Source organism: Zygosaccharomyces rouxii (assembly GCF_000026365.1).
Source record: "Zygosaccharomyces rouxii strain CBS732 chromosome F complete sequence".
Classification (NCBI taxonomy): domain Eukaryota; kingdom Fungi; phylum Ascomycota; class Saccharomycetes; order Saccharomycetales; family Saccharomycetaceae; genus Zygosaccharomyces; species Zygosaccharomyces rouxii.
In genome coordinates this window covers 929721-954835 of record NC_012995.1, presented here as the reverse complement: position 1 = coordinate 954835, position 25115 = coordinate 929721, and the positions used below count along the sequence as shown (strand labels likewise).

Genomic DNA, 25115 nt, shown 5'->3' with positions numbered 1-25115 from the left:
ATAAAGTAGCCCTAAATTTCAATAGCATGATACCTCTTACCACGGAATCCAGCTATGTACATGTTGAATTGGTAAACTTCTTGGGGGTTTACATCGTTAAGTTCCCATTTAGTTGATCCATAGATGTTCTTTGTTGGTTCCATTAATATATCAATTTCCTTACTATGTTTATCCATAACTGCATTTATATCACGTAATAATGCAGACTTGTTTACTCCCGTAGCAAAAATAGCACATTTAGTCTCCAATAAGCCTGGGATGGTCTTTTCCAACCATAACTTAGTTGACTCTGGAGCTCCAAAACCTGGATGGAAGCAGAAGAAGGCATCTAAATATGGATCGTAGGGGAAAAAATCTTGTGCATCGTGGTAAACATGAAAGTAATCCGTGTGATAGACAAATGATAATGTTTCATCAATACGTTTTACGACGGGCGCAGGACTTGACACGTACTGATGCTTCTCCTTGTTGACAAGACATTCGGGTCCGATAAAATGTAATTCGAAAGCTGTCTCTGGGAATAAAAATTGTAGCTGTTTCCAAACGTGACCTGGTAGTAAAGCTTCAGCTCTTGCACCCAGAATAAAGAGTCTCATTGGGCGATCCTTAGTTGCAGCCACTGTCTTATTTTCAAAGGGGTATAACGTGTAACGTAGTGCCGCTAGGGACTTTAAACCCTCCAGCGTTATTGGCCCCTTAGGATTTAAAGAATATGGTGAAAATTGGTTCAAGACAGAGGCAATGGTAATTGGATAACTCAACATCTTAGTAACTGCAGCTAATTGAAATTCTGTATCCATTGAATAAAATTGTCGTGTATAAAAGAAAAGGTCCCAATTAGTCATATTGACAGTTCTATCAAATTCTAAGTCTTGTGGGAAGTCAAATTCAGGGAAAGGTCTACCACTGCGAAGATCGTGTTCATATATGTTAACTTTCTTCAATAACTCCCATTTTTTAGATTCATGATATTTTTTGTCTTGTTCCCATGCTTCCTTCGAATGATGTGTTGGAATTCCTGATAACGGGCATGTGTAATTGATTTCTTTACCGGTAACTGGACACTGTGCCAATGCTCTTATCCTAGCGGCACGCTCTCTCAAATCTCCTGCAGGAGATTGGTCCCAGAGATGAAATCTATTTTCGGGCGTTGGATCATCTGGAGAAGGTGGTGGATCTAAACCCAATGCATTTCTAACAAATCCAATGATTGTTCGACGTTGGGTAATGGGTCTGCACAGACGAATGCTACGAAGCATTTTCTCTCTTGTGATTTTGGGGATAAAAAGGGGAAAAAAGAGAATAAAAAGGACCGGGAAGATCGATAGACGAGTTCTTGCAAAGTATCAAACAAAAATAGCCGAAGACACTCAATAACGATCTCTATATGATCAAATCTCCATCGATTTTTGAACTATCAATAGGGAAAACTTGGTGCTCATTGTAAGTTTAAATTTTATCGAGAGGAAGAAAAAAAAAAAAAGGCTATTTGTTTAGACCATGTGAATATCACGTGTTATTCGCGTGACATACAGAAAGGATTAGAAGCAGCCTGAGGAGGTAAACTGAGCCCCAAAAGATCTAGCGCTCTGATTCCAGCTCTCTAGCGCTGCTTCAAGCCTTACTTTTGGTCTATTCTTTACTCTTGCTCTATAGATCACAGCACACGAAGGAAGCCTCTTTCCAACGTCAAAAGTGAAAAAAACCAATTCCTTGAACTCTACAGACAAGAACAATGATAAAATAGAACAAGGAAAAGCAGTTGAAGGATCATATGTTTCTTTGCAGCATCAGGAGGTTACCTCGTCTGGCGCTGCGGCCCCTAAGCACGCTTACGTCGTGCAGTGTGGGGACTCCAAAGCCGTTTTTACCTTCAATGTTAATGCAAAATACTCAATTGAATCCTGTGAATCCATTGAAACTGCAACTACAGCCACAGTTCGAGCCATTACAAGAACCAGTGAACAATGGCGACGTCAGAATGGAATTAGATTCTGTTATGAGGAAAAGACGTAAGAAGATGAAGAAACACAAGTTAAGAAAGAGAAGAAAGAGAGAAAAGGCCGAAAAAAGAAAATTAACACAAGGTAGATGAAAATGAATATGAACCGAATCTGAAATTCTTTTATTTTTATTATATGAATGTGTTTAAATCCCTGTATATATGTAATTCCTTTCCCCTATGCCAAGATTCTGCGAAGTACTAGATAGACAATTAAGAATTGTACCACGAGAACTGCTAATACCAAAAGATCCTTTTGATTTTTAGACAACTTATCGGTGTGTTTCCACTCCTCATGTAAATAGGTAAGCAGCCTAAAGCTAACCGATCCCATTAGCTCTTGACGATTTAATTCACCGATTTCTGCAATTGTCTCCATGTTCCATTGGAAAATTTCACTTGATACCGAAATGATTTTTTGTTTCTGTTCTTCGGTTAATTCGTCTCTCGTGGCTAATTCGTAACCTCTCTTATACCTCCATCTCAATTTGTTTTCAGCTTCAGAACCTTCTTCACTGAATGTAAAGAAATTCGTACCCCTCTGTACCAATTCTCTTGGCGATAGATGTTGGAATTTGGGGAAAAGACCCGTATGTCTGTAGAGATTAGATCTCATCACTTTACCACCTGCGAAAAGTGCCAAGTATAAAACGTGACAATAGGCTAGGATCGTACAAGGTTCTTCTTGCACATTTTTATGGATTGAATCCACAAAGGCTTGCAGTGTGGGCGCTAAGTGGTTCCCACTCGTTAGAAATTGTTCTAGACTAGATTCGGTTGGGAATTCAGGAGAATATAACAAGGTCAGGTCTTGGAAAATTCTGTCTGTCCTCCTAAAGTCATTCATCCAAAATTTCCCCAGGACATTCTGCATCTGCATTTCCTTTTCATTTCTCGCATGATCCATTATACGGTCCAATTCTTGTTCAATGGCTTGAAAAATGTAGTAATATGCTAGAATGCCTTGTCTAAAGATCCAACCGTGCTTGAGCGCAAACGCCAGCCTTACGCTCATATAGGCGTTGATTTTGTTATGTGCATCTCTTGTGTGAAAGTTTATTCTATTAGCAAGCGCTCCCACATCTGTAGGTGCTGGAATGGTAGCCATCTTTTTCTATTTGTGATTCTTGTAGAATTGTGCGAACTTGCTCTTGTTCCTGAGGTAGGGAATAACGATTGACCCAGAGGAAAGTACGCAACTAATGGCCATCCTTTTATAAGCTTACTACTATCGATGCACCCAAAATTGTGTATTACTTCACCCTCTAATTCTCTAACTTAGTAGGGTGCAGCTATGGCGACACAAGTCGTGAATCCGAAATATCCGATGTGGTAACGTGAACAAAAAAGCGCCTTTGAATCATATGAGACATATCACGTGGATGGGACGGTGCTATCGGATTCAGGATAAGTGAGCTTGAGCCTCATATAGATCAACTACTTGCTCGGAGGATGTTGCCTCCTCGACAGACTTGTCATCTCTTATTCTCAGGAACCGTGGGAACCTCAACGAAATTCCCTTATCATACTGGGCAGAACCTGCCTTGTACACCGGCGATAGAGACAGGTCGGCAGCTAGCACCTCGAAAAGTAATGTGGGTTCGAACCATACGTCTGGTTGTTGAGCTGAGTCATAAACGTAGAATGCAGCAGGCGCTTCCATGGCAGTTGGCTTTAACCTATCGTATAATTGTTGAAGTAATTCCTCTGAAAAACCAGTACCTATTTTACAACAAGTCTCGTACTCACCTGTATCTTGGTTGTAGCACCCTAGTAAGAATCCACCATAGGTACCTGTACGCTTACCTCTACCGTAATAAGCTCCTAAAACACATAGATCAAGAGAGTCTCCTACACCGTTCAAATAGTCTTTCTTCAATTTCAGCCAGTTCCGAGACCGCTTGCTGGGCTCGTAATGAGATTCCGGACCATCTAACATCTTAACCATGAGCCCTTCGCATGAGTCCTTAACAGATTGATCTAGGAAGTGCTGAAGCTCCTCTATGTTTGCTGTAATGAGCTTGTTGGCATATCGAAATTCACCATCTACAGGTTTGGTCACTTTTTGCAGATCGTCTTGACGCTCGCGCAAAGATTTATTAATCAAGGGTTCGCCGTTATGGCACAGCAGATCAAATGCAAATAGACAGACACGTACTTTGACATCCTTAGCATCTACATCCTTGCGCTTACGTGTGCTTAAGACTTGGAATGGTAGGATTTTGCCTTGTTCTTTGTCCCAGGCAACAGCTTCACAATCTAAAATCAAAGATTCCGTGCTAGGGTCCGATAGAAAATCACGGATATCGATTTCTGGATACCTCTCGGTCATATTTTCACCGTTACGAGAATAAATACGCATGGTACCGTCAGGTAGTAAATGTAATTGGGCTCTTTCACCATCGTACTTGTATTCAGATACGAACAATTGGCCTTGAAATCTGTCCAGAACTTCGGTGATAGCCTTTGTAGGTTTAGCCAACATCGGTTTCAGCGGTATACCGGGGGTCAATTGGCAGTGTTTGTGCAATTGAGAAATTCCGTGCTCTAAACAAGTGTTTATTACAATCTCGTAGTTGGGAACTTGACAAAAGGCATCTCTAATGCTTTGTTCCGCCTTGTCAACGGCTTCGTCGGACGGTTCCACGTCAAGACCTTGTTCGTGTCTTAACAAGGCATTCGACAACGAAATGAGAACTGTTTTCTCCGCCAGACCAATTCTCAACTTAGATTCTAAAGATCTAATAAGAAATTTAGCTTCAACACCTTGGCAGGCAGTTAGCATCCTTTTAATCAATTTTATCTTTTTATTTTGAGAATCCTTACCCTGTGCATTAGCGATATTTCTCAAGTTGACAAAGACTTCCCCCACGGTCAAGGGTTTTGGTTTGAACATTGTTGGCTGAACATTACGTGCCTCCATGGCGATCTGTCCTAAATCCCCCATTTCTCTATAACGATTTTTAACCTGCGCTAATGATTTACCACATGATTCACTGATAGTCTTCATTAAAAGTCCTTCACCAAGACCCAATTCCATCCCAGGTTCATAATCAGGACCCAATTTATTGATGAATAGATAGGTGGTGGGCACTAAATTCCTGGAATCTTCCTTCACAATCTGGGTAAAGAAATCTGAACATATTTTGATGATCGACAGACGTGATGATGTTGATTCAATCTCTTGAAAAATGTTACAAACATCTGCATAGGGCACTGTAGAGAAATGGTCATCCTGATTATTCTTAGAAGTGGAATTGGAATCGGATTCCATCTTTAATTTTTTAGGAGCAGGTGCCGATTCCATTTCCAATCCTGCGCTAGAACATGCGCTAGATCTACCGTTAGAATCATCGAACATCGGGCTACTCTCCTTTTCATTAGAATTGGATCTTACAGGTGATTCGCGCTTCACATTGGTAGTAGTAGGAAAAGCAGGTGTGGCATTTTTCTTGGTGGGTGAGTTTCTATCTTTGACAGAAGAGAAAAACTTGGCCAAAGTAGCTTGTTTTGCCTGTTTCTTGGGTTGAGATGATGAAGTAGCCATTCCAAAACGTCTTACACCGATGACAGAGAGTTGATGTACCCTGGCAAGCATATAATTTGATTGCTATCTCGTTGAAAGGTCATCTCTTAAACGGTACTTTGATGGATTGAAGTTCGTACACGCGATGCGCTTCCAAGGGTTAGTGGTTCCAACAGAATGGGTCAAGAATAAGGTAAGAGGTATGAAATGCGCCTTGAGAATGGTATACTTCATAAGAAAGGGAAGAAGCGGGCAAACATCTGCAGTTCTTTAGAAGGGCTCTTACTTCACCAGTATCACATGATATTCACGTGGTCTTGTGGCTTCGTTTGAAATCACTTTTCTCTCCGTAAAAGGGGCTGCTTTGACTAGGGTTGAAATATATCTCAAGGCCAGAATTGAAGATCAAAGATTAGCAAGAACTGACTGAAGAGGACAACACTAGCAAGACTGTAAACCATTTCACATTAGTCTTTCATTTCGACGGTTTAGAGACTTTTCTTTTGCACTATTCGTTTTTTCGTTCTAACCGCTCCATATATTAACACATACCTTCGAGTATGCCTACTCAGTTTGTGCGTTCAGCTAAAAATGCTTTGAAAGGATATACCTCAGCGCAGGTTTTGGTACGTGATGCTACTGCTAATGAAGTTGAAGGTCCCAGCGTGGACATGCTAGACGAACTAGCCCACAGATCTTATGATAGCGTAGAATTTTTCGAGATTATGGATATGATTGATAAAAGGTTGAATGATAAGGGAAAATACTGGCGGCACGTTGCTAAATCTTTGACAGTTTTAGACTACTTGGTTAGATTTGGGAGTGAAAATTGTGTTCTTTGGTGTAGAGAGAACTTATACATTATTAAAACCCTTAGGGAGTTTCGTCATGACGACGATGGGACTCAAGATGGTGGCCAAATTATTAGAGTTAAAGCAAAGGAACTAACGAATCTTTTGATGGATGATGAACGTTTGAGAATGGAAAGAGGTGAGGATAAAGGTGCCCCACCCAGGATGATGAGCCCAAGTCCTCCAACACCACGCCGTAACTCCTATGATAGTGAAATGCAGAGGGCATTAGATGCAAGTAGGTTGACAGCAGAAGAGGATGAAAGACGCAGGAAAACCTTGAATAATGAAGATGCAGATTTGGAAACTGCATTACAGTTGAGTAAAGAAGAGGAGGAGTTGAAACGTTTGCAAGAGTTGCAAAAGGCTCAGCAGGATCAACAGCGGTTGTCGCAAATGCAACCTCAAGGTTATTACGATATCTTTGGTAATCCAATTTCACCCGAGGAATACATGCAGTACCAACAACAACAGGAACTATTGGCGAAGGAGCAACAACAACAGGAACTTTTGGCTCAACAACAGGAACAACAGAGACTATTAGAACAACAACAGGAACAACAGAGGTTGGCAGAGGAACAAAGAAGATTGGCGGAAGAACAGCAGAGGCAACAAGAGGCTCAGTATTGGGCCATGCAACAGGAGGCCCTTGCGCAACAACAGGCATTGGCTCAACAACAGGCATTGGCGCAGCAACAAGCATTGGCTCGGTTACAGGAACAACAGAGGTTGGCAGCGTTACAAAAGCAACAAGAAGGATACTTCCAACAACCTGTGTCTACAGGTTCCAACAACCCATTTGCCCTCAACGGCATGCCATTACAATCTAATTCTAAGCCACAAGCGGCTAGCGATCTGGCAGGCTTGAACAATTGGGGTAATAACAGTACTGGACAACTTGAAATGCCCAAATATCAACCAAGACCACAGCAACCACAACATAACACAGCACCAGAACCTCAGCCCATGCAACCGGTCAGAACTGGGAACCAATCAATTTCGGACAAATACAACGATCTCAATCAATTACTTGCACAACCTACAGGTGTGGATACCTTTGGTAATGTGGGTGATGCTCGTATTCCAGCTCAACATACGAAGACCGGTACTTTTATCAATTCTCAAGGTACTGGTTTCAAACAGTATAGTAATGAACCAAAGAAAAATCCATTCTTACCAACCCAATTTACTGGTATCCCGACATCTTCTGTGGTTCCATCTCATACTGGTTACGGGTTTGGTAACCAACAGGCCCAAAACCAACAAATATCTCAACCACCTCAACAACAACAAGCAGATCAAGGTGTTAGTTTGATCGATCTGTAATCTGTGTGAAGTGCACATAATCATTTTTGTCAGAATATGGCAGACGTTGTTGTAATATAGAATACTACGTAGAACAGGTGTATAACTTAATGCTAGCTCAACGAACATATGTATGGATGACAGGAATTATTACATGTCCAAGAGAAGCATTCCCGTAATCTTTTCCAGGTCTTCGTGGTTCAATTGGATTTCACCATCACCATCACCGTGACTCCCCTGTGAATCCTTATTAGCTACAGATCTCTGGACAGCTTCGCGAACAAACACTTCTAGGTACTTCTGTAGCATTGTTACAGTTTCTTCTGTAATCGTTGTAGATTCATGTTCAAATGCCTGTAGCTTTAAAATACGTACAATCGTCTCTTTGGGCACCATAGACATGTCTACGTGTCCAATATTTTGTATCTTGTGTATAAGGTTCGGTTGTTCATCAGCTTGATTAAAAGTTACATGTACATCATAACCAAATAGCCACTGAACAAAATAAAACTCCATTGTGCACGGGAAACAACCCCTTTAGAGAACGATAGACACATCTTACTTCTCATTGGCAGTTCAACATTCGCCATCATAGCACTTAGAGATGAGATTGAAATTGGGTCACTTGGTCTCATGGCTTTTAACAACATGTTTGATTTCCCGTACTCTAGTAAAAGCACAGGATCCATGGTCAGAAGCTGAAATATTGCTGCAAAACTCCGTCAAAAGAACTGATCCGATTGCATCAAGCTCCAAACAATTTTCATCTGATTATGGTGTCGAAGAAACTAATCTTTATATACCAATGGATTACTCATTGGAACGAGAGGAGTTAAAATATGCAAAATATTGGGAATCTGAAGCAACAGATTGGTCCAGAAAAGTTTATCAATTGCTGTGGGAGTCAAGTAATAATTATAATAATCCTCAAGCCACTAATGTATTGGCAAACATGCATCTTTGGTCAGATTATGGAATCCCACATAACAAGACATTGGCATACGAATATTTGAATAAGTATAATGAATTGACCAACTTTTCCGATTCTGATACCCTATTCCAATTGGCTGTCATGCATTCTACAGGGCTCTTTGGTACAATTCCGGTGGATCCGGTTAAGGGTTTGCTGTATTACCAAAGATCTGCATCTTTAGGAGACATTCGAGCTAAGCAAGCGCTAGCATATAAGTATTTATCTGGGATTAACGTTCCAAGGGATTGCAACAAGGCCCTTTTGCTCTATAGGGAGATTGCAGATCAAGTGCGGAACTCATATTCTGACCAACAGTGGGAAGTCATATTCCCATATGTGGAATCATACAATGTGAGGATACCTGATTTCTCAGAGGGCTTGTTGGGTAGATCCTTGAGTTCTATGGCGTTATCTACAAAGAGAATGGCTTCTGCAAGACCTGATATCACGTCTTCATTTTTAACAAAGATGAACGGCGGTAACATTGTTTTGCAATTTGGATTAGGGAGCAGTAGTAGTTCCTTTTCCTCCGATCCAGATGAAGATAATGTGGATAGACTTGTGGATATTTTTTTCACTGCTTGGGATGATTATAAAGGTACTTACACTAGGGGACGTAATTGTGAAAGGGCAAGAAAATTACTAGAGTTCACCTATAGAGAATACGATGGCGATGTGCGGCTGATGGATAATCTACAAAGATTTTTCTATGGTAGATGTTTGGATCTGTTGGGACACATATATTTTACTGGTGAAGGTTTAGATTCACCTAATATCGAACTTTCAGAAAAATATCTGAAGAGGTCAGTAATAGTCATTGAAAGTTCGCAATCCCTGATATCAAGAGCCAACATCGATCTAGGGCTCATTCAACAATTTTACTATAAGAACGATACCACGGCAATTGGATTCTATGAGAGGATATTGGAATCTAAGAACCACAATGGAGTTGTCTATTTCCAATTAGCGAAGTTGAAAAAGAAATATCCACATTTAAAATTGAGTGACCCATTTCTACTGATGTTCACCGCCTGTTCGAGAAATTACGTTCCAGCTATCTACGAATACGCCAGAATGACTGAACAGGGTGTTAACAAGCGTTACAATTGTGAGGAAACTGCTTACCTTTATAAAAACTTCCTCGAAGCAGAGGAAATTAGTGTGGCACCACATCTGAAGACAGCATATGCAGAATTACTCAATCGTAATTCAGAAGTTGCGCTCTGGGCATATACACTGGCTGCAGAACAAGGCTTCGAGACAGCCCATGTATCGGCAGCATATCTATTATACCAATTACCTTGCAATTTTGAAGAACCACCTAGGACCCTTCATGCAAGGAAATTAATGGCACTCGCATATTACACAAGAGCCTTCAAACAAGACAACTTAGATGCTGGCGTGGTAGCAGGTGATGTTTACTATTTGATGGGTAACTACACAAGCGCACTTAACATGTACCAGAGTGCATCATTAAAGTTTTCTCCACAGGCCATTTGGGATCTAGGCTACATGTACGAACATGGTTTAGGTGTTGAAAAAGATTTCCACTTGGCAAAGAGGTATTACGATCAAGTGCTTGAACACAACTCCAGGTTGTATTTTGCAGTCAAACTGAGCGTTTGGAAATTGAAGTTAAAATCATGGTTGGCGTTGATAACCGGTGGTAAAGTGTATGGATGGCGTCGAGAAGACTTCGAACCTGGAGCTAAACCCCAATCTTGGTACCAAAAAATTGTCAAAAGTTTCCAAAAAGCTGGTAGAGAAAATTCTGGTTCATCATCAGGAGATCCTCAGTATCAACAAAATAGTCAATATCGCCAACACCAAGAGCAGAATCAGCAGCACCACCAACAGAACCATACGTCGTCTCTATGGGATCGTTTTCAATCGCTAGGACTACACATGGAAGATCTGGTTTCCATAGCTTTTGTGCTACTCATATTTCTCGTCAGTCTCGTGCTTCGAGTCGTAGCAGCTCGTAGAGGCTGGAACATGAACAATATGCAGTTCCAAGTGAATGCGCTGGGCGGAAACTTTGAGTTACAGGTATTTGCTATATGATCATGAATTTGTATCGGCGGCTAAAATCACAATGGTGTTACCCGCATATCGATAATCACGTGACTTCTGCTTTTCGTCTCCTGGAAAAAAAAATCTGAGATCGAATAATACACCAAACAAAAAGTGTATTTATTTAACAACTTAGAATACGATAAACAGTAGCAAATTGGTCAATTAGGATTCATTTGAGGCTGGATACTGATCAATTGAGAATGCCTACTATAGCGAATGCCCATAACGATTTGATTCACGATGCTGTGTTAGATTACTACGGTAGAAGATTGGCTACGTGTTCATCTGACAAGACTATAAAGATCTTTGAAGTAGAAGGCGAAACCCACAAATTGGTTGAAACATTAAGCGGACATGAGGGTCCTGTTTGGCGTGTTGCCTGGGCACATCCAAAATTTGGTACAATTTTAGCATCATGCTCCTATGATGGTAAAGTTTTGATTTGGAAGGAAGAGAATGGAAGCTGGGATCAAATTGCAGTTCATGCTGTGCATTCTGCATCTGTCAATTCTGTACAATGGGCACCTCATGAATATGGTGCCTTACTGTTGGCAGCATCCTCGGATGGTAAGGTTTCAGTGGTAGAATTTAAGGAAAATGGTACAACTTCCCCTGTAGTTATTGATGCACATGCTATTGGTGTAAACGCTGCTAGCTGGGCACCTGCTACGGTACAAGGAGATGGAAACTCTCAACAATTGCGTCGATTTGTCACCGGTGGCGCTGATAACTTGGTCAAGATTTGGAAGTTTAACAACGATTCACAAACTTATGTCTTGGAAGATACTTTAGAGGGTCATAGCGATTGGGTTAGAGACGTTGCATGGTCACCATCCATCCTATTGCGTTCATACATTGCCACGGTATCACAAGATCGCACTTGCATTATTTGGTCTCAAGAAAATAATCAAGGTCCATGGAAGAAAACACTTTTGCAAAACGAAAGATTCCCTGATGTTTTATGGAGAGCTAGTTGGTCTTTATCAGGTAACATTTTGGCCCTTTCAGGAGGTGATAATAAAGTAACACTTTGGAAAGAAGATCTCGAGGGTAAATGGGAACCTGCTGGTGAAGTACAACAGTAAATATCCACTCAAGAAAAGACAACGAATAGAAGAGTAATAAATTATGGTATAAGATTGTGTAGAATAAATGATTTTTTCTTTATTTCTATCTTTTTGTTTTTTTTTTGTTTTCTGTGAGAATAATAAATTGTAATTATAATTCTGATACCACCGCAGCAACAAGTAGTTCAACGTCTAATGAAGCCTTTTTACCATTTTCTAAGACTTCAGCATGAGACGCTATACCTTGATCCATGGGGGGTTGCTCGGTTTCTAACGCACTTGGTGGTGGATCAATTACACATTTATTAGTGATTAGGGATAGTGCTAATACTCTCCAGCCGCAATGTCTTGCGATAATAATTTCTGGAACTGTACTCATACCCACTGCATCACCGCCCAATTGGCGTATAAGTCTGCTTTCCGCTCTAGTTTCAAAAGTTGGTCCAGAAACGTACATGTAGGTACCTTCATGAAGTGGTCTATCAATCCCTAACTCTTGTTTCTTTTTAAACAACAATTTTCTTAAACCTAAATCATAAGCATCACTTAGTGGTAAGAATCTTGGGCCAGTTTCATCAAAATTTGAACCTTTCAAAGGATGTAAACCAGCAAATCCAGGTAAATTGATATGGTCATAAATGCACATTAAATCACAAGGTTCAAACTTTGGATTTATACCACCAGCCGCATTGGTAACAATTAATTGTTTAACATCCCCCATGTGGTGAAGAACCCTTATGGGCAGAGTGATTTCGAAGAGGTAATGGCCTTCATATCCATGCAGTCTACCATTCATTAGAACAACGGGCACACCATTCATTTTACCAAATATCAATGCACCTTGATGACCTGCAACCGTACTCTTTTTGAATCCCGGAATATCATCGTATCCAATTTCCAAGGGTTTAGGATCATCAGAAGAAATTTTATTAGAAATTCCACCAAGACCTGAACCGCAGATGATGAGTACTCTTGGTCTAAAATCGTCGAGAAAATGTGCCTTGACTCTGGCAGCAAGAAATTCAGCAGCAGAATGAATTATTGAACGTTGTTCTTGTATCAACATGGTTGGTTTCTATTGGGTTTTACTTACTTGTTGTGATAAGCTCAAGTGTTGACTTTTGTATTTGATACCGAAGTCTGATAACGTCGAGCGAAAAAAAAAAAAAAAAAAAAAAAAAAAAAAAAAAAAAATTTACAAATTTAATGGAATAGTATTAAAATTGGCTGTTATATAAATAACATAGAAAATAGTGAGAATAATATGGTACTGTAATCACCACACTTATACTATTCCTGTTGCTGGAGAAAAAAAAAAAAAAAAAAAAAATCCATGTTGTATCTTTCTCAGACTTCTATGATGGCATGCCGACAAGTTTCCTGGATTGGTTAACCTACAGACGCACCCCATCTGAATCTTCGCATCGTCTTTTTGGTCCTCCTTACATCTTTCTTGATTCACTTTGTTATTTTTTTTGAATTTTTTACTTTTTATTTTTTTTTTTTTTTTTTTTTTTTTTTTTTTTACTATTAACTTCAACTTAGACCTTTCCTCAGGTTTTTTTTTTCTCTTTTTTAATCATTTTGTCAAACACTAGTTCGCTTATCTAAATTCGTTGTCACATCAATTCCTCAAGAACCTTACTTCTTCCCCTTGTGTATCAATTCCTTCGTTCGCTATCGATTTGTTAACAACCTTTCTTGTAATAAAATAATAATATCTGGTAGTAAGGGCACCGGTGAATAATAAAAACATCATTGGAAGTTCCTTCCAGAAAAGAATACACGCCCGTTTCATGCAAAAAAATAAAAACAAATAAAAGAGAAAAAAATAAAATTAATCAAATCATTTCAATAGTGTGGTGGAGCAGCAAAGTTTGGGGGAATACCTTGTGCCATAATACCTTGTGGTAAGCCCTGCGCTAGACCTTGTGGGATACCTTGAGGTAACCCATTGGTTAGAGCTTGTGGTGATAAAGCTTGTGGTGCCAAACCCTGGGGAGCCAAACCTTGAGGCGATAAATTTTGAGCGGCAGCCAAGCCTTGAGGTGCTAAACCTTGTGGTGTTAGCTGCTGAGCAAAACTTTGAGGTGTAAAGCTTTGTGCTGGTGAACCGTACTGTGGTTGTTGCTGTGGTTGTTGTTGATGTTGCTGTTGTGGTAACGATTGTTGTTGTAATGGGAATGGTGTTGGCACTGTGGATACATCTTCGGCAACGTATAAGGATTTATCAATAGTGGCAGGAATAGCGGCAATTTCTGTGCCCAATTCTTGTTCAATTTTGTAAAGGTTGAAACGATCATTCCAATTAATTAGATTGATTGCAAGACCTAAATGACCGAATCTACCTGATCTACCGATACGATGCAGGTAAGTTTCTGCTGTCTTGGGGAAATCAAAATTAATAACAACATTGACGGCTTGGATATCAATACCACGAGTTAAAAGATCAGAGCATACCAGGGTACGCACTTTACCTTGACGGAATTCGTGGAAAACTTTATTTCTCTCTTGTTGCCTCATTCTAGCATGAGAATAATAGCATGAATAACCTAAATCTGTGATCTTTTTGGCTAACAATTCGACACGGTTTGTCGAATTACAAAAGATAATGGCTTGATTAACTTGTAATTTGGAGAAAAGTGTATTCAAACAATGTAATTTTTGCCTTTCTTCCACAAAGGCGTAATATTGGGTAATACCCTTTAAAGTTAATTCCTCCATCAAATTAATTTCATAAGGTTTGTGTAAATGCTTAACCATAAATTCCTTAACCGTTATAGGGAAAGTTGCACTAAACAAAAGTGACTGATGTTGTGGTGGTAGAAAGATTAAGATTTGTTCGATGATAGTTTTGAAATCACGCGAAAGCATTTTATCAGCTTCATCCATAACGAATAGTGAACATTCGCTTAAATCTGCCACTTTTCTTGATGCTAAATCCAATACTCTACCTGGAGTCCCTACAAGAACGTGAACAGTTTCGTTTAATCTCAAGATATCATCTCTCAAGTTGGTACCACCAGTGGTAACCATACAGGAGACTCCACAATGCTTACCTAAAGTACGCACCACCTGAGAAGTTTGTAATGCTAATTCTCTTGTTGGAACCATGATCAATGCTTGAATTTTATTAATCTTTGGTTTCACTTTTTCTAATGTTGGAATAACAAATGCTGCAGTTTTACCAGTACCATTCTTAGCTCTGGCTAGAATATCTCTCCCTGCAAGTGCTACTGGAATTGATTCTTCTTGAATTGGGGATGGTTTTTCAAAACCTGCTTCAAATATACCCATTAGTAGCTCTCTTTTTAAGAAAAAATCTTCAAAAGTATTACCTTTCGTATTCAAAACATCATCTGTTTGAGGTCTCGTATCCTTTGTGGGTTTTTTTAGTTGAGATGTCCAATCTTCTTGACTCATGTTGTTTATATTAGGTATTTCTTAGGGATAACACGGATAGAATATAAAATCACTTATGGATTGAAAGTTGAAATGTATTGGTTCTTCTTCTATTATTCGCTCAGATTCAATCGACTTCGGTGAATAATTGAGTGACAAAAAGAAATGAAAGTTGTTTTATCAAAGCGCCGAAATCTCTTCTTTTTGCATTAAACAATTGAACAACGATAATAGTTGTAAAAATAATCGTTAGATTCTTGAATAGAGGGTCTTTAGTCTATGATTATATGTGTATTCTATCTAGGTGTGTGTGTGTCACAATCTTAATATTCTTTTGCTTCACTTCCTTTTTCCTTTCTCCTTTTCCTGTTGAAAAATTATCGATAATTTTTTTTTGAGTCAGGGTAACAGATAATCCGGACATACCGGGGTACTTATCGGACACTGCCACGTGCATCTTGGTCACGTGCTTTTGTATTTGAGTATGTGACGTCATGTCACGTGTGATTGCTTCTGCATCTTTATAGATCTCTTTTGACATTAAACCGGACTCCGTCAGCTAATGTTGAGCTGAGTTATACCAGCGCCGGCAATGGGTCGATTGACTCTCACTTTTACTCAATTTTTTAGCATGAATGCAAAGTAATAGAAACAATAAGATTACTGATGGAACAATAGCGGAATACTGCTGCAATGCTGGTGGATTTCCGAGTAAAAAAAAATCATTAATTCAATTTCCAAGGTGTGAGAAATCCATTGAAGACTGTACCATTCTTTCTACGGTCTCTATCCTTGCCAAGATTTAAACTTCGAGCTCATCTCACGATGCGTTCCCGTGACTACTGGGAGATCGGTAAATCTAAATGTACCGAACAAAGGTAGAATCTACCGAATGAAAGGAACTGCGATAGCAATTCACACTCGATCCGTTGTAATCGGGGAACAGATGCATTACTTACGTCAAGATACGGTTTGAGGATTTGAAAAATCTCCCAAATTCAAGCTTCTAGTGCAGTTTTGGACGTATTAAGACGGGAGAAAAGCCCGCCTAGCCATTTTGTGACTCCAAAATCAGTTTGATCTGGCGCAATACTCCAAGTTCTCATAATATCTAATGCCACGAGCATTATTACGATATTTGCTTGAATATACATTTGATTCAATTTTTTACATCTGTCCGGTTTAAGCTGTATGCCGGACAACTTTCATATTCTATTTTAATTTTTCCTTTGGATCCGAATGGGTTTTTCCGAAGTCCTTAAAGTGCCACACGAGCCTCTTAATATATATAGAAGGACTGCAGCAATTACAATAAGACGGCGTAATACGCATACACACAATCGGATACAGGTAATAGAGTTTTGCAATAGAGATATCTGGATATTCTCTTCATTCTATGGTATTGAATCGCTAGATTGGTTTCAAGGTTGAAAAGAAAAGGAAAAGAGTAAAAAAAGAAAAGAAAGCTATAAAGGAATAATTCTCGATAGTAGACTAAAGAGATAAATCATTTCCAATGAATTTTCAAGCACCGAGCCTTTTCCATGGTAGGACCCAGAAGAAACGGAATCTTAAGCAGTTGGCGTTACCACAGAATGCAATTGATGGGAATGCGTATGGATGTGAAATAACGACCAGTGCACAGGAGCATGGCAGTAGCAATGAAAATTTACATGACATGAATAATATAAGACTTGGATCATCTTCCTCATCGTCATCAGGTAAATTAAATTTCCCCAAAAATGATGCAAGTAATCTATATCTCCGAAGGGGATTCAAAGGTAAGATTCATTTAAACAATAACTCAGCACTCGACCTGAAGAACGAGAATAGAAATGGTAGTAATGAGGGTTTGGGGATGGTACAACAGTCTTTTGTAGTTAGTAGTCCAACTAATTCGTCACCATCCACTACTACAAGTCTTAATCATGTATTTACCCCGATGGATGAAGAGGTATCTGTGGGATTACCAGAGGGCGAATTGTCGAAATCTTCGATTTTCAGGAATAGTGATTCAAGTACAAGTGGTACTACGGGCAATTCGATCAAATTAGACAATCTGGTTCAGTTGGGGAAGATCGGTTCGGGAAATTCAGGTACAGTTATAAAGGCGTTACATGTACCTGACTCTAGAATTGTTGCCAAGAAAACTATTCCCGTTGAAAATAATAATCATTTAGTAGTAAATCAACTGGTTAGAGAATTAACCATTATGAAAAGTGTTCACATGCATGATAATATAGTTTCGTTTTACGGTGCATATTATACACACGCAAGTAATAATGAAATCATCATACTGATGGAATATATGAATTGTGGATCTCTGGATAAGATTCTTTCAGTTTACAAAAGGTATGTGGCAAGACATACATCAAGTAGAGCTGTACCTTGGTTTAATGGATTAGTCATTTCAAAGATTTCCAATGGCGTATTAAACGGGCTATTATACCTTTATGAACGTTATAAAATTATTCATCGAGATATTAAACCCTCGAATGTCTTGATTAATAGTAAAGGTCAAGTTAAAATTTGCGATTTTGGAGTTTCCAAAAAATTGATTAATTCGATTGCCGATACCTTTGTTGGTACCTCAACATATATGTCGCCTGAACGTATACAGGGGAACGTTTACTCGATAAAGGGTGACGTTTGGTCACTGGGTCTTGTAATTATTGAATTGGTAACGGGCGAATTCCCATTAGGTGGTCATAATGACACTCCTGATGGTATATTAGATCTTTTACAGAGAATTGTCAATGAGCCATCTCCGAAATTACCACAGGGACAAGGTTATGAATTCCCGAAGGAAATGATTGACTTTGTTAATAGATGTTGCGTTAAAGAGGAATCTCAAAGGTCGTCGATACAAGAATTGTTATGCCACGATTTCATAAACATGTACAAATCAAGAGATAAGGATTATAAACACTGGTGTAAAAAGGTTAAAGTAAGGATAAGGGAGGATAAACAGATTAGACGTGAAGATAATGAACGTGTAAAACTTGAACAGAAACAATTAGAGAAAGCCGCAGAAGCTGCTACAACAGCAAGGCGGTCGTGAAGCACTTCTTTTAGTTTATTTCATTAATTAATATATACATATAGATATATAGACATTAGGGTTAAAGAAGTTAGAAAACCATTTACATGTGCTTGTTCGTTCTAAAACTTCTTGTATTTCTTGTCCTTATTCCAAATCCATCCCTCTGTACCTCTGACGATACCGAAGGTTATCAATACAGAGCCAAATCCCCGTAAACTGTATTTCCACCACAGAGGATTACGTTTCTCGAATTCAGCTAAAGTAATACCTTGTCCGCGTTCCTTGTCCGTATACTTAAATGGTTGTCCAGTTGCAAGATATCCACCAAATCCAAGTGCAAAGAGTGAACTCATGACTTGACAGGGAAGACAGTCCATAGTCTCCTGTTCACTGAGTTCACGATTGGGTCGTGGATTGAAAACGTCAATGATATTAGACATCTTGAAGAACTAATTTCTTTGGCTCTTCGTCATTATCAACATCATCATTATTATTACTAGTAGATGAATGCGCGTTTCGAGAACACGTAAAGCTGCCCAAGACTCTTGGTTTACTATACCATCTAGTAATAAGAAGTATCACTAAGACCAAGAAAAGTTAGAGATTGATGTCAGAGCTATCTTCGTTTCAAAAGAAAAGATTAGAGAATATCAAGAGGAACAATGATTTACTCAAGAAGTTGAACCTCAGTGGAGCCGCTAATCAAGTGAAGAAAGAATCAGGATTAGATGAACATAGGCCTCAAAAGAAGAAGAAGAAGACTGCAGGAGATACTAATGGTAAGAAGAGTGAATCGCCAAGGGCTGAAAAGATTCCTACGCGTAGATCCAGAAGAATTAGAGGTGAGAACGCTGAAGGAAAAGGGGTCCCTAATGTGAATGACAATGAATTGTTGAAGATGGGGTCCCCAGACAAGGAGCTTGTGGATGAGGTTAAGGACACTAGAATTATTGGTGATATCAAACTGAGTGATTTGATTAAAGATGAAGAGGAATCCTCATTGCTGGATAAATATGCAAGGGTCAATTTCTCGAGTGGTGATTTCTTTCAAGAGATTAAAAAGCACCAGAAGGTGGATAGTGATCTACAGAGAGAATTCGATTTACAACCATACGATGTATTTGAACCCAACGATATCAAGTTGGTCTACGAACGTATATCTGCAATGTGTTTCCACCCTTCGCTAGACCAAAAATTGATTATTGCAGGTGACACTACTGGTAATCTTGGTCTATGGAACGTCAAAGAGGGAACACCGGATGAAGATGAGGAACCCGATATTACAAGAGTTCAGCTATTCTCTAAGAACGTTGGTAGACTGGATTGTTTCCCTAGCGATACTTCCAAACTGTTGGCGGCATCTTATGATGGATTCATACGAAGCATTGATCTAAACACTATGCAATCCACACAAATCACCAACTTAACCAATGAATACGATGATCCTCTCGGGGTATCGGATTGCAAATTTAGCTACGATGATCTGAACCTCTTACATTTAACCACCCTTAGTGGTGAATTTACCTCATTGGACCTCAGAGAACCATCCAAAAATTTTAACTTCAAAAGACTTTCAGATAAAAAAATTGGATCAATGGATGTTGATCCTAAAAGACCTTACCAAATCGCTACAGGCTCATTAGATCGAACCTTGAAAATTTGGGATTTGAGAACTACCGTTGATAACCCAGATTGGATTTCATATGAGGATTTTCCTTCGTTAGGATTGGTATCTACTTATGATTCCAGGTTAAGCGTATCAGCAGTCTCATTTTCACCAACAGACGACACACTAGTGTGTAATGGTTATGACGATACTATTAGGCTGTTTGATATGAATAACAACGGTTCCCAACTAGCAAGCGAATTACAGCCACGGCTCACCATAAAGCATAACTGTCAAAGTGGTAGATGGACCAGTATCTTAAAGGCAAAGTTCAAACCCAATAGAGACGTTTTCGCAATAGCGAACATGAAAAGAGCAATCGATATTTACGATTCACAAGGTCAGCAGTTGGCTCATTTGAGGACCGCAACTGTGCCAGCAGTTCTTGCGTGGCACCCCTTAAGCAATTGCATTGTGGGAGGTAATTCAAGCGGTAAAGCGTTTTTATTTACAAATCAAGAGAAGCAAGATTAAGGAACTGTATTGGCGTTATCAGGTCGATTCACTCATCGATTCATTGATCCATTGATTCATTTGATCGTATCAAATCAATTGATAGCTGCAGAAGCAAATAAAAACAAAAACAACTACGATTTCAATGGGAATGAGAATCGCGTTGTACATGTTTTTATTTATCTTTCCAATTATTTTTGTTTCTCAAACTACTGAAGTTTTTCAATGTTTTCGTTTTGCCCAGTTAGTTTTTGTTTTTGTAAACCGAAAGGTCGAAGGAAGTTGAAAAGAAGGTAAAAAAATAAAGAGGTTCGCAAAAGAAGTTTCAGAAACAGCGACTTGTTGAGGTTCTCAATATAACTAAAAGGCTCTTCCAGAGATTTTTGAAAAGACCCTTTTCTCTGCCCTCTGCATTTTTATTTTAGCCTTTTTCTACTCTCCTTCTAGAGAGAAAAGGTTGTTGAAGTGTATTAATTTGCATCGGGAAATACTTGTGGATTCAAAAACTGAGAACACCTAAGGTTTAATAGATAAGGGGATTGAGATGCACTACAGTTCTCATTCGACTAGTTCAGCACCTCAGGAATATGCAAAGGAAAATGAAAACACCGAATATGGCGATGTAGGAATTGCAATGGCTCATTACAAGCAGAGACAAGGCCAAAATCAACAAGCACATCAACATCAGCATGCGCCATTTCAGCAGCACAGGGTAGCATTAAGCGATGTTACCTCACAAGTTTCTAATAGGATGTATATTAATAATGCTTCTGTAAAGCAATTAGCAACAACATCAACAGTAGAAAATGGGGGACCTAAACGTGCAAGTATGGGTAGAAATGAGAGGTATGTTGCAATCGATGAATTGGAAAATAAACAATTGCAATCGCAACATAAGGTACAACGATCGGTAGATCAATCGGAGGTATATGTTGACGTTTTAAAGAGAAATGAAATGATAGGAAATGAGCATGCGGATGCTGTAGTGGAAGATCAAACGGAGGTGAATGAGGATGATGATGAGGAGGAGGAGGAAGATGAGGAAGATGATGATGATGACAGCGATGATGACAGTAATGAACCTCTGTCACCTGTCTTTAATGAAAGAAGTGAGGCTATTTTAGATCAAGCCTTTAGAGAATATCATCGTGATTCGCCAGATCCATTAGATGATGATACTTATGACGTGGTTATGGTTTCAGAGCTTAGTACCGAAATATTTGAATATCTAAGAGAATTAGAAATGAAATATAGGCCGAATCCCTCCTACATGGATATACAACCAGAATTAAAATGGTCCTATAGAAGTACACTAATAGATTGGATTATTCAAGTACACTCCAGATTTCAGTTATTACCTGAAACTCTTTATTTGACTGTTAATATCATTGATAGGTTTCTTTCGAGGAAAACTGTTACATTAAACAGATTTCAACTTGTGGGGGCAGCCGCGTTATTTGTGGCAGCTAAATATGAAGAAATTAATTGTCCAACGTTAAATGACATCGTTTACATGTTAGACCATGCCTATACAAAGGAAGATATCGTTAAAGCTGAGAAATTCATGATTGATACGTTAGATTTTGAAATTGGTTGGCCAGGTCCCTTTTCATTTTTAAGAAGGATTAGTAAAGCCGATGATTATGAATACGATACTAGGACTTTAGCCAAATATCTTTTAGAAACAACAACGATGGATTCTAAGTTAGTTGCAGCTCCACCAAGCTGGTTAGCAACGGGTGCATATTTCCTCAGTAGAATTATTCTGGGTTGTAATGAATGGACCTTGAAACATATCTATTATTCTGGTTATACTCAAGAACAAATTTTCCCACTAGCGACTGTAATATTGGAAAATTGTAGGTTTGCTGAAAGACGTCATCAAGCCATTTGGAAAAAATATTCAGAACGTAGACAGCATAGATCGGCTCAAGTAGTCGCCAAATGGATTGCATTGGCTGAGAGGAGGATTGATCAGTCATCTATTTGAATTTTATTATATTAGTTTTTTAATAATGTGCATGAGCTTATCGTATAATATCTTGTTTTATTAATACATTTTGATTATCTGTATTATTTTGGGTTCTTTCTCTATGTTGATGTTATGGTTCCTATATATAAGGAGGAGCGGGCGGGAAGTGGTTGGCGGTTAAATAGTTAACTTTTACTTCCCACGTTAACGAAAGACAAGAAAATGGATCAGGATATAAGCTCTTTTATTGCAGATGAGAGTTTTAGTATTGGAGAATCAAACATACTGTGTATTGAGGTGCTAAGGGATAAACTCGGATGTTGTTTATTAGAGGGGTCTACTGGAACTTTAAAGATATTAATGCAAGACCAATTATTATCGATTTCAAAAAGCGATGAGACTAGTATGATTGCAGAATCACTTATATTGGTGAATAATCCTCAAGTTTGTCTAATTTCTGCTAGATTAGATGAGATAAGTTATAACTACATTGAGAAAATATGTTCAAACAACGGCTGTAAACTTGAATTGCAAGCAAGTGATAGTTTTAACCGCTCAAGTGAGGTGGAGCTATTATCAGTGGCAGGCCACCGTGGATTTTCCCTTCTAAAGCATTCGATAGTTAATTCAAATGGTTCCACATGTGTAACTGCAGCAACGATTAATTGTCTGCTATCATGGTTAAACAAAAATGGTGAAAATGGATTTGAAGACGATAGTTCAACTACTCTACTGCCAAGAAGTAACGAAATAATCTATCAGATCGAGTCGTTAGATTTAAAAGACCGCGCTTTTATCGATGAAGATAGTCTATTCTCGTTAAACGTTTTACCGCAAATGCAAAAGATGGGGCAAGATAAATTGGTTCAAAATGCTTGTTTTAGCGTTTGGGAGCTGCTTGGACAAGATCTTTCAGAAATGGGGAAGAAAAAACTCAGATCTTGGATTACTGGGCCCTTAACCAATAAGGAGATGATAGTGAAACGTTATGATATTATTAGAACATTGTTGAATAGAACTAATGCCTCTCTGTTTGAAGAATTACGGACAGCGGCTAAACGTATGCCCAATGTAATATCAACTATGAATCAATTACAAGAGGGAAAAACCACTGTGAACAGTTGGTGCTCATTGTTAGATTTCCTTACAAGAAGTTTGCAAGTTTACCGATTGGTTTCCATGTTACGGTTCGATAGAAGTAATCAAAACATTTTCACCCGTATACAACAAACAGTTAATTCTAAAATAGTCAAGCGACTCTCGGCGAGAATTAACGATGTTATTGATTTAGAAACTTCGAAAGAGACTAAGAGTATAGCGATACGTGATGGAGTGGATTCGAGGCTAGACCACTGTAGAAATGTTTACAATAGTTTGGAGGCTATTTTGTGCAGTGTTGCAAAAGATGCTGAAATTACCATTCTAAATTCTTTGGTGGGGCAAGGGATCGATACTGATGCGATTGATGAAAGCTTAGTTAATGCAGTTTATATTCCACAGTTGGGGTATATGGTCACATTAGAGATCGGTTTTGAGCAAGCAGAATGGATTTCTCAAGATTTACAATGGGATGAAATCTTTAGGACAGAAACTAATATCTATTACAAAAATTACCGTGTCAATGAATTGGATAATGAATTTGGTGACGTTCATACTTTGATATTTGATCTAGAGATTGACATTCTACATTCATTACAAAACCATGTATTAGAACAAAGGGAAATGTTATGCTTCTACAGGCATTTATTAGCAGAATTAGAAGTGCTACTATCCTTTGCCTATGTATCAGAATCAAGAAATTACGTGGAACCAGAAATATCAGAAAAAAGTTGTATATTAGAAGTGGAAGAAGGTAGACATGCGCTCTACGAGACCATGGTTAATACTTATATCCCAAATAGCATCTCGTTAAATGGCGGCCCGTTTCACGTTTCAAATCCGTCGGCGTGGTTTGAAAGTGGGTTCGAACGGATTGCCATCTTAACAGGTGCTAACCAATCTGGTAAGTCCGTATTTCTCACTCAAAATGGTCTCATAGTGCTCTTGGCTCAAATTGGTTGTTTTGTTCCTGCTAAAAGGGCAAAAATTGGTATTGTGGATAAAATATTGACTAGGATTCAAACACGAGAGACTATGACTAAAGATCAAAGTTCATTTGCCCTCGATTCTTTACAAATGGCTAAATGTTTGTCGCTGGCGACAGAAAAAAGTTTAATCTTAGTCGATGAGTTTGGGAAGGGTACTGATATTGCAGATGGACCGGCACTCTTTGGATCCGTTATTAGTGTTTCATCTAAAGATCAAAGGTGCCCTCGAATAATAGGATGTACGCATTTTCATGAATTATTTAAAAATGGAATTTTGTCAGAGGATGTATTGGGTGTTAAGCATTATACTACCGATATTTTGTTGCTAAATCAAGAGAGTCAATCACAGGCGATAGATGTTCATAAAGAAAATTTTGGCATCACCTTTTTGTATTCGGTCCAGGAAGGTATCTCTAGAGAGTCTTTTGGTATCTATTGTGCAAAAGTTTGTGGAGTAGATAGACCAATTGTTACTAGAGCCAATGAGCTGGCGTCCCTGATGAATCAAGGTTACGATATGGTTGATTACTGTGGGAGATTGACTGAAACTGAAATTGCAGATCTACAACAGAACCAAGAAATAGTGAAAAGATTTTTGTTATGGGATTTGGATTTGGAGGAAACCACTGATACTAACGATTTAAAGGAAAAACTAAGGTCAATAATTAACCCTTCCTAATTGATGAAAATCC

The 25115-nt window shown here is 38.8% G+C and overlaps 14 protein-coding genes across 14 annotated transcripts; 7 read left to right on the top strand and 7 right to left on the bottom strand.

The window, feature by feature from the left end:
* Positions 1-11: 11 nt before the first annotated feature.
* On the bottom strand, positions 12-1259 carry MSS51 (Mss51p; the record flags this gene model as incomplete). Its single annotated transcript, XM_002497659.1, has 1 exon — positions 12-1259. One exon carries the CDS (start codon positions 1257-1259, stop codon positions 12-14), a length of 1248 nt encoding a protein of 415 aa, XP_002497704.1.
* A 921-nt stretch (positions 1260-2180) lies between these two features.
* On the bottom strand, positions 2181-3110 carry HMX1 (Hmx1p; the record flags this gene model as incomplete). The annotated part of the gene is made up of 1 exon (XM_002497658.1): positions 2181-3110. The coding sequence occupies one exon, from the start codon at positions 3108-3110 to the stop codon at positions 2181-2183; it is 930 nt and encodes a 309-aa protein (XP_002497703.1).
* Positions 3111-3404: 294 nt separating this feature from the next.
* Positions 3405-5600, bottom strand: CDC9 (DNA ligase (ATP) CDC9; the record flags this gene model as incomplete). Its single annotated transcript, XM_002497657.1, has 1 exon — positions 3405-5600. One exon carries the CDS (start codon positions 5598-5600, stop codon positions 3405-3407), a length of 2196 nt encoding a protein of 731 aa, XP_002497702.1.
* Positions 5601-6088: 488 nt separating this feature from the next.
* ENT1 (epsin) lies at positions 6089-7705 on the top strand (the record flags this gene model as incomplete). The annotated part of the gene is made up of 1 exon (XM_002497656.1): positions 6089-7705. One exon carries the CDS (start codon positions 6089-6091, stop codon positions 7703-7705), a length of 1617 nt encoding a protein of 538 aa, XP_002497701.1.
* A 129-nt stretch (positions 7706-7834) lies between these two features.
* Positions 7835-8200, bottom strand: MHF2 (Mhf2p; the record flags this gene model as incomplete). The annotated part of the gene is made up of 1 exon (XM_002497655.1): positions 7835-8200. The coding sequence occupies one exon, from the start codon at positions 8198-8200 to the stop codon at positions 7835-7837; it is 366 nt and encodes a 121-aa protein (XP_002497700.1).
* An 88-nt stretch (positions 8201-8288) lies between these two features.
* Positions 8289-10721, top strand: HRD3 (ubiquitin ligase complex subunit HRD3; the record flags this gene model as incomplete). The annotated part of the gene is made up of 1 exon (XM_002497654.1): positions 8289-10721. One exon carries the CDS (start codon positions 8289-8291, stop codon positions 10719-10721), a length of 2433 nt encoding a protein of 810 aa, XP_002497699.1.
* A 212-nt stretch (positions 10722-10933) lies between these two features.
* SEC13 (GTPase-activating protein SEC13) lies at positions 10934-11818 on the top strand (the record flags this gene model as incomplete). The annotated part of the gene is made up of 1 exon (XM_002497653.1): positions 10934-11818. The coding sequence occupies one exon, from the start codon at positions 10934-10936 to the stop codon at positions 11816-11818; it is 885 nt and encodes a 294-aa protein (XP_002497698.1).
* A 133-nt stretch (positions 11819-11951) lies between these two features.
* On the bottom strand, positions 11952-12866 carry PNP1 (purine-nucleoside phosphorylase; the record flags this gene model as incomplete). Its single annotated transcript, XM_002497652.1, has 1 exon — positions 11952-12866. The coding sequence occupies one exon, from the start codon at positions 12864-12866 to the stop codon at positions 11952-11954; it is 915 nt and encodes a 304-aa protein (XP_002497697.1).
* A 785-nt stretch (positions 12867-13651) lies between these two features.
* DHH1 (DExD/H-box ATP-dependent RNA helicase DHH1) lies at positions 13652-15223 on the bottom strand (the record flags this gene model as incomplete). Its single annotated transcript, XM_002497651.1, has 1 exon — positions 13652-15223. One exon carries the CDS (start codon positions 15221-15223, stop codon positions 13652-13654), a length of 1572 nt encoding a protein of 523 aa, XP_002497696.1.
* A 1495-nt stretch (positions 15224-16718) lies between these two features.
* On the top strand, positions 16719-18263 carry STE7 (mitogen-activated protein kinase kinase STE7; the record flags this gene model as incomplete). Its single annotated transcript, XM_002497650.1, has 1 exon — positions 16719-18263. One exon carries the CDS (start codon positions 16719-16721, stop codon positions 18261-18263), a length of 1545 nt encoding a protein of 514 aa, XP_002497695.1.
* Positions 18264-18364: 101 nt separating this feature from the next.
* DMO2 (Dmo2p) lies at positions 18365-18685 on the bottom strand (the record flags this gene model as incomplete). Its single annotated transcript, XM_002497649.1, has 1 exon — positions 18365-18685. The coding sequence occupies one exon, from the start codon at positions 18683-18685 to the stop codon at positions 18365-18367; it is 321 nt and encodes a 106-aa protein (XP_002497694.1).
* Positions 18686-18852: 167 nt separating this feature from the next.
* Positions 18853-20385, top strand: CMR1 (Cmr1p; the record flags this gene model as incomplete). Its single annotated transcript, XM_002497648.1, has 1 exon — positions 18853-20385. One exon carries the CDS (start codon positions 18853-18855, stop codon positions 20383-20385), a length of 1533 nt encoding a protein of 510 aa, XP_002497693.1.
* Positions 20386-20908: 523 nt separating this feature from the next.
* CLB3 (B-type cyclin CLB3) lies at positions 20909-22354 on the top strand (the record flags this gene model as incomplete). Its single annotated transcript, XM_002497647.1, has 1 exon — positions 20909-22354. The coding sequence occupies one exon, from the start codon at positions 20909-20911 to the stop codon at positions 22352-22354; it is 1446 nt and encodes a 481-aa protein (XP_002497692.1).
* A 204-nt stretch (positions 22355-22558) lies between these two features.
* Positions 22559-25102, top strand: MSH5 (MutS family protein MSH5; the record flags this gene model as incomplete). The annotated part of the gene is made up of 1 exon (XM_002497646.1): positions 22559-25102. The coding sequence occupies one exon, from the start codon at positions 22559-22561 to the stop codon at positions 25100-25102; it is 2544 nt and encodes an 847-aa protein (XP_002497691.1).
* Positions 25103-25115: the final 13 nt, after the last annotated feature.